Raw genomic sequence first — 7,498 nt, 5'->3', positions numbered from 1 at the left:
TCTTTGGCATCGCAACTTACATTTTTGGGGGACAAAATTTAGTTAAATTCTACCGCTTACACCATCATTTAGCCAATTCGCATTATCATTTCCATCATTAAATCGAAAAAACAAACAAAAAAAAAACGAAATGCAATCGCTTTGCATGATTGTTAAAATTTAAGTTCCAATTTTGTAACTGACAAATTGACAAATAAAACTAGTTAAGTTGAAAATTAATATCAGGAGTGTCTTTATTTAAAAGGAAATGTTACTAAGAGTGGGTTATGTTCTGGGTTTTCCTAGTTGTAGAGGTAATAGGCCTTCTGAAAGCGCCTCAATTGCATACTTTCCAGCTGTACTAACTAAATAATCGGTGTCTGATATTGGCATACTTTCAGGCACTACTTTAACGATGCGCTAAACACTCATCTGAGTGAAATGTTAAACCGTAATTTAAGTGAAAATAATCGTTTTCACGAAATCAAATTGCACCTTCTGCTGTTTTCTGATCGCCTGTTATATGAAATCCCAGAATTACTGGATTTGTACTGAAAATGTCTAGATTTGAGCTTGTTCTTGCCCACAAAAACAAATATTTTTTACTTTTATGATTTTTACTTTTAAATAATGCTAAAAAACGTCATCAAAAGACCTTTTTGAGGGATTGTAAACAATTTATTAAACACTCTCTTCTCTTCTCGCTCATTCGCTTGGCTCGGCTTACAAAAGTACACAAAAAAAATCGAAGATATATTATTTATTTTATTATATATAAGGCGGTGTATATGTATGTGCGGGTATGTATGCGTATATATATAATTCATTATGGAAATAAATAAGTGGACTACAAGGCGTACTAACTGTTATTAAGTAGATCCAAAGGTGCTAGGGGAAAATGGCTGACAGAGACAGAGACAGATTCTGATTCTGAGTCGGATTCGGATTCGGATTCGGCTTAGTCTACGGCTTAAAGCGCTTAAAATATTTAGTGACTAATTCAAGTGTATGTTGTGTGTGTGTGTGTGTGTTTTGGGTGTTAAATAAGTGTCAGTGTGTGTGTATTTGTGTGTCTACAAAGTCTTAAGAGAGAGTCTTACGAGAAATACTCTAAGTAATGGAATATATCGGCTCAAATTGCTACAAGAAGAAAGCTACAAGTGACGGGGACATATATGTATATGTGGTATGGTATGAGGGATGATGATGGTCATGGGCTTTGATCATGGCTTAGCACCGTTTGCAAGAATAAATAGAACCTAAGACTTAAACTAAAACAAAAATAATCGATTAACGACTGCCACCGGAGAGAGGAGAAATCAGAAGAGGGACAGGGGGGAGAGGAAAGAAGGAAATCCGGAAGACAGAGAGGGTAAGTGGGGAGAACCCAGTTAACGACTTGAGTTAATGTTAAATAATTTGTATGAAAAATTATACTAACGAAGCGTACGCTACAAATTTAAGAGCCGCAGACGCAGACACAACTGTACCTAGAGTACAACCGGAAGCGGAAGTGGTCAGGCGGTGTTAGCGAATAACTAGTGGCGAGTAACTAGTAGCGAGTAACTAAATCGGAATATTTGCTCTTTCAAGGAAAATAAACATTTTTGTTAAAAAAAAGGTTTATAAGTTTAAGCCAAGCTTTTTTTGGCATTAAAAAGGATGCATTATTATCTTTTTTTTTTTTTGTTCATATTCTATTAATTTTTTGAAATTAAGAATATTAAGAATTATAAGCAAAAATCTTTAGAAAATTTAATTTAATTTTAATATCCAAATAAAAAATCCAAATTTAAATTGAAAAAATCATTTAACCCGCTTTAGCTACCCCCACACGCACACACACCTTTACGCACACCAACCCCTAGCCGGCTTTAGCTCCAGTCACCAGTCAGGGGGCAGTTCATTATGCTCACGACATCGCCCGCTTCTTGGAGAGCGTTCCCTGGACATCCGCCGGATGCTGGATGACCGGCAGCGGAGACAGCTGCGGATTCGTGAAGGCAACGGCCCGCTCCTTGGCGCTCCTGGCGGCGGCAAAGGACGAGAACGGACGCAGACGGACATATAGGACGGCGGAGGTGAGGCAGGAAGTGACCAGGATGCCCAGCAGCACAATCAGCGTGATGGCAAAGCCCGGCGTGGTCATGCAAATGAGACCCTCCTCGCGCACGGGAAATACCAAAGTCTGAGGACTCGATGTGGATGAGGAGCTACTGCCATTCGTCATGCCCTGCGGCTGCTGCTCGTCGATGGCAAAGGTCAGATCCCCGGATGACACCACCTTGATGATCCTATTGAGGCCCACCTGCGGCTCCACCGATCTGGCCCGTCGCTGAACTCGCCGCTCATCCCGCCGCTTGCCAATCGAACCACCGGCGGCCACATGGTATGCATCCACATGGAGCTGAGGCGGCGGCGGTCCATACTGCGACTCCGGGCCCACCTGCAGGTGATGGACATCCTGAACCAGATTCGAGTCCGCCGAGCACTGCTCCGGGCAGTGGTAGCGACAGATCTGAATGGTGCACTGGAAATGCACCTCCATCGAGTCGGGGAACTTGAAGGCCTGGAAGTGGGCGTACGACAGCACCGAGGCGGAGGCCCCAAAGTTCTTGATCTTGGTAAAACGAGACATGAGCTTGGGCCGGGTCACACAGCCGCGTTGATCTACCAGCTGGATGGGCGCCCGCTTGCCATCATGCGCCACACAATTCCTCACCAGCATATCGAACTTGGAGTCATCATCCTTGATGGCCAGCACCATGGTCATCGTCTGGCCAATCTTCACCAGGCCAGAGACCTCGGAAGCCCACGGTCCCTTGCCCACCTGGATTTGCATCCAGCAACCGACATTGTCGCCCGCGAAATCCGCCCTCACCACATCCAGCATATCCACGGGGAACGGCCTAAAGGTCACACTCTTCTCGTACTGATCATGCCACGTGCAGCGCAGCTTCCTCGCCTGATCCCACACCTCCTGCACCTGGGGATCATACTGGATAACAATGATGTTTTCGAAGTAGGTTCCAGCTCCTGTGCTGCCCGCCGTATCATGACCATAGCCCTGGTTGTAGTTATCCGTATTGCCGGCGGTGCCGCATTCGTGCAGGCCAATGTCAAAGCTGGCGGAGCTGCGACCCAAACCGGAGGGCAGGTGGACGCAGTTCATGTTGCTGTAGTGGCCCTTGGAGAAGACGATCCCATTGAAGGGCTTGTCGAACTGCACGAACACCTTCATGCCGTTCTTCTCGCACTTGACGTCCAGCGAGACGATCTTGGGCATGTCCTGAACGGGCGCCGCCCAGATCTCATTCTGGCTGGAGCCACCCACACTGAGGTCAGACTGCGGCACCTGGATCTGCTGTTGCTGCTGCTGCATCCCCTGGCTCTGGACCTGCACCTGGCCCTGGGTCTGCTGTGGCTGCACTTGGATCTGAACCTGCGGCGGCGGCGGCTGTGGACGTTGCTGGAGCGGCGGCGGCGGTGGTCCCTTGTAGAATTGGGCACCTGGTGGCGGCGGTGGTCCAAAGGGCTGGCCGAAGCTCAGGGGTATGTTCTGGTGGTTGCCTAGGAAATCGAAGGGGGAGAAAGCGGGAACAATACATTAAATTAATTGTTTGGGAGGAAGGAATCGGAGGAGGAGTATATTCCTTCAGGGAGTTTATCCCTTGGAGGAGTATATCCCTTGGAGAATTATATCCCTTGGAGAAGTATATATCCCTTGAAGGAGTATATCCCTTAGAGGAGTATATTCCTTTCGAAGAGTATATCTCTCGAGGAGCATATCCCGTCGAGGATTATATCCTTCGAGGAGTATATCCCTGTACTTACTGCGCAGGGTGAGGCCAACGCCCGGTGGTGGCTGGGGCATGTTGTGCTGGTAGTGGACCTGCACCTTGGGCACCGATTGAGGCAACTGCATTTGGATCTGGTGCGGCGGCAACTGTTGCTGTTGCTGGACCTGTTGCTGCTGTTGTTGTTGCTGCTGCTGCTGTTGCTGTTGTTGCTGCTGCTGCTCCTGCTCCGACTCCTGAGCCATCTGGTCCAGCTCATTCTCATGGTCGCCCAGGGCAATGGTCAGATCATCATCGGGTCCGCCGGCAATGGCCTTCACCACCTCCACATCGTCCGCGCAGACGAGGGCGATCTGTGGCCCCAATTCCGGGACAGAAGAGGAAAAGCGAGAAGAAAATGCCATGATTTAAGATGGAAAATAGCCCGGAGAATGTCAAGTGTGTGTGTGTGTGTGTTTGGAATGGAGGTTGCAAGGCGGATGCGGCATGCAACTCAATTGCATAAGGCGTATAAAAAGCACCAAGCAGGCAAGCAAAAAAAGAAAACTTTAAAAAGAAATGCAAGAAAAAAAATAAAACGAGCGGAAAACTTGCAACAATTTCGCTTTTTTTTAGTGCCCCGCATGCCACATGTGGCACATGTGAGGCGGCGACCCAATTGCCAGGCAGATCCGCCTGCCTTAAAAGGCAATGTCAAGGCTAGAACCAGACCAGACCAGACTCCCAGACTGGAAGAGGCTTTGGAGACGGGCGATTTGAGACTGGAAACTGGTAAGTGGAAGCTGAAGACTGAATACAGAAGACTGCAGACCGGAGACCGGAGACCCAGTCCCAGTCCCAGATTGAGATCGCGATCGACATCGAGACGGAATTGCCGGAACGATTATCTGACGATGTAGTTGTGTTTGGACCCGATAATAGTCCGAGGTTCAGGCATTCTCCAGAAAATACCCTGTAGAATTGGTGGAAAGAAGCGCAGGTCAGGCAATTCTCCGCTTTCAATTACTTAACTCAAATTCTTCTATCTATATTTTACTATTAATTTTTACTTAAAAAATAAAGAAGAACAAATTTATTAAAACGATGGCAATTCTTTCCAGACCAATTCTTCTCAATAAATAGCTTATCATCAAATTCCTATTTATTCTTATTTGCCTTTTTTTCACTGCACTTTCTAGTGGACATATCCTTGGAGATATGGACACTGTGCGCAAGCTTATAAACCTAATTAATTTCTACATTACTTTCTTTTTCGCGTCCTTCACTTGAGCTGGTCTTCATTTTACCAGGCCATTCAGGAACATCTTGATCCGAAGCGATGGCTTTTTCCATGTACTTGTCGCCGGCGATGCACTGATTCAGTTACCAAGTTGCCAAGTTGCCAAGCTATCAAGGCAATTAGACGAATGCATGAATGGGCGGTAAAGGGGGCAGTAAGCAGCAGCAGCAGCAGCAGCAGCAGCAGCAGGTGGGACAGGTGAACGATGATGGCCATGGCCAAGATACCCATACCCATACCCATGATGAAGATGCCCAGCGAAGATGGCGAGATGCAGCCTCCAAATCTGTGCCGCTCCGCCAAAAACAACTTTCTCCGCCAACTGGGAAGCTGAGAAAACTGAGAAACCTGCGAAAAGCTGAGCATCCGAGTGTGGCCCAAGTAACCGAGCATAGCTGGGAGCTGGATGGAGCTTGGGATGTCGCAACGACAACGGCGGCATCCTGAACCAATCCTGTTTGGTAGAAAGTGATGTGGCAAGCGCGGCAGACAATTGACGACAAAAAGGCAAATGGTAAATGCTAAAAAATGGCAAACTGACAAAATGCTAAAGAAAACAAAAATAACAACAAAATGGCAATTGCCAAACAAGCTGCCCACGAACCAAAAAAAAAAAAAAAACCAAACCCACTGTTACAAAAAAAAAGGCCACTAGAAAATTCTAAAATCAAATTTGCACGCGGAAACGTGATTTGGAGCAACTGCAGAAGCGAGCCATGAATACCAAAACACTAACAAAAAAAGTTATATATATATAAATATAGATATATATATATGTACATATGTTCACATCAGGCACTTCTGGTTGCTACAATTCATGCAATTTCCTCAAGCACACAGAGCGAAAAATGTGATACTAAAATCAGGGAGTTATAATACCTCAGCATAATACTAAAGGTTTCAAGTTTTGAAAATGTCTATGTTAAATATTTAAATACTTTTCGTAAATGATTAATATCAAGATGCATAACAAACCGAAAAAAATAATAATAAAGTAGTGTCATAAGCATTAATTCTCCATTTAATTGGGTTTATTGAATTTATTAATTTATATATTATATATTTATAGTACTCATGAATATTAAAACAAAATATCTACATCAATACATCAATATTAAAAAAAAAAAAAGTAATAATAATCATTTTTGAGTTCAGTAATATTTTGGGTAAAAATGTAAATTGTATTCTAATTCGCAAAATCAAAAATCTAACACTCTATTAAACATCAATTTATAAAAATTTCCTTTATAAACCTTTATAATTTTCACCTACTTGGCTCTAATTTTATTGTATTGTTTCTTTTTTATTATATAGTTCTTTCTCTATTTTATCACTTCCATTTCATACCAGACCTATGTCTTTCTTCAGTGCAATTTTTTAACTGCAAATTAAGCATCTCTGATTCCCGGAGAACAGCGTTAATTGAAATGTGTGCCAAGTGTGTACGCTTCACTGTTTGCCAATCATCATCCAGGGGGGGGGGGGTTCCACTACCCCGTTTCCCGTTTCTTTCCACTGTTCGTTCGTCTTTTTCTAGCCACTATGAAAATCATGTTTCCCGTTTCCCCGTTCCTAGCCACCGTTCCCCGCCGCCTTCGTGGAGCAGAGCCGTTGTAATCCCCAATGGAAAAGACTAATGATTGCAACTAAAGACTGAAGACTGGAATGGGGAAGACTAGACTGTAGACGATGAAAGCCAAGACAAATGCACACAAAGAAAAAATTAAATAAAAAGTAAAAATAAAGGAAAATAATTAATTCTCTTCAAGGAAGAGTGCAGAGTTAATTTCCATAAGCTTAAAAAAATCTATCGTTATCAGTCTTGGAGAATCTGGTAATTTGCATTAACTATATAATAAAAAAAATTTAAGTTCTAAAATAAAATACTAAGAAAGATACATTTGTATCTTGTATCTGTAAATCTATAATTTACAAGATACCAATGTATTTTATCTTAGTATATTTGCATTTTTCCGGTGCATTTTTATGTTGAAGCCGGCTGTTATTGCCAATCTTGACCTCGACCAATGTGCTAGGCTCTTTTCTCGGGTCTTTTCTTTAGTTTTTGGAAGATGCTGTCTGACTGGCAAGCGCACCAAATCGGGAGAAAGTGAAACATTAGCAGAGAATCGGAATTTGGCAGCCACTTGGCCGAAAATCGAGGACCGTGTGGATCGGGGAGGAAGGCCAAGAGAGACTCCAGAGTGGAGGAGACTGAAGAGGTCAAAGGTGAACGCCAGGCGATGCGATGCGACCCAAGATGAAAGCGAAAAGGAAGCTTGCCACATGCTCCCGCTCGTTAAAGAAATGGCAACATTGCTTTTGGCATTTTGCAGCCTCTGTTTTTTTTGTTTTATTTTTTTGTTATATTTTGGCCAGGCTTAAATTGTGTCATCGCCCCAGAATGGCCCATAGAAGAAGACGAAAAATAACTTTCTAACGT

The 7,498-nt window shown here is 43.9% G+C and overlaps 1 protein-coding gene across 1 annotated transcript; it reads right to left on the bottom strand.

Annotated features, from left to right (window-relative positions):
* Positions 1-1,891: 1,891 nt before the first annotated feature.
* Positions 1,892-4,180, bottom strand: dy (transmembrane protein dusky). The gene is made up of 2 exons (XM_017173648.3): positions 3,814-4,180; positions 1,892-3,549 (listed from the first exon to the last, which is right to left on the bottom strand). Exons 1-2 carry the CDS (start codon positions 4,178-4,180, stop codon positions 1,892-1,894), a joined length of 2,025 nt encoding a protein of 674 aa, XP_017029137.2.
* Positions 4,181-7,498: the final 3,318 nt, after the last annotated feature.

This window comes from Drosophila kikkawai, chromosome X, assembly GCF_030179895.1.
Source record: "Drosophila kikkawai strain 14028-0561.14 chromosome X, DkikHiC1v2, whole genome shotgun sequence".
Lineage (NCBI taxonomy): Eukaryota > Metazoa > Arthropoda > Insecta > Diptera > Drosophilidae > Drosophila > Drosophila kikkawai.
This window is presented reverse-complemented; position numbering and strand designations above follow the sequence as displayed.

Bases quoted from the DNA above. Each gene is read 5' to 3' on its own strand.
- dy (XM_017173648.3), bottom strand. From the start codon at position 4,180: ATGGCATTTTCTTCTCGCTTTTCCTCTTCTGTCCCGGAATTGGGGCCA. The intron at 3,550-3,813 runs GTAAGTACAGGG...TCGATTTCCTAG, and splicing joins CGTTGGCCTCACCCTGCGCA to GCAACCACCAGAACATACCC.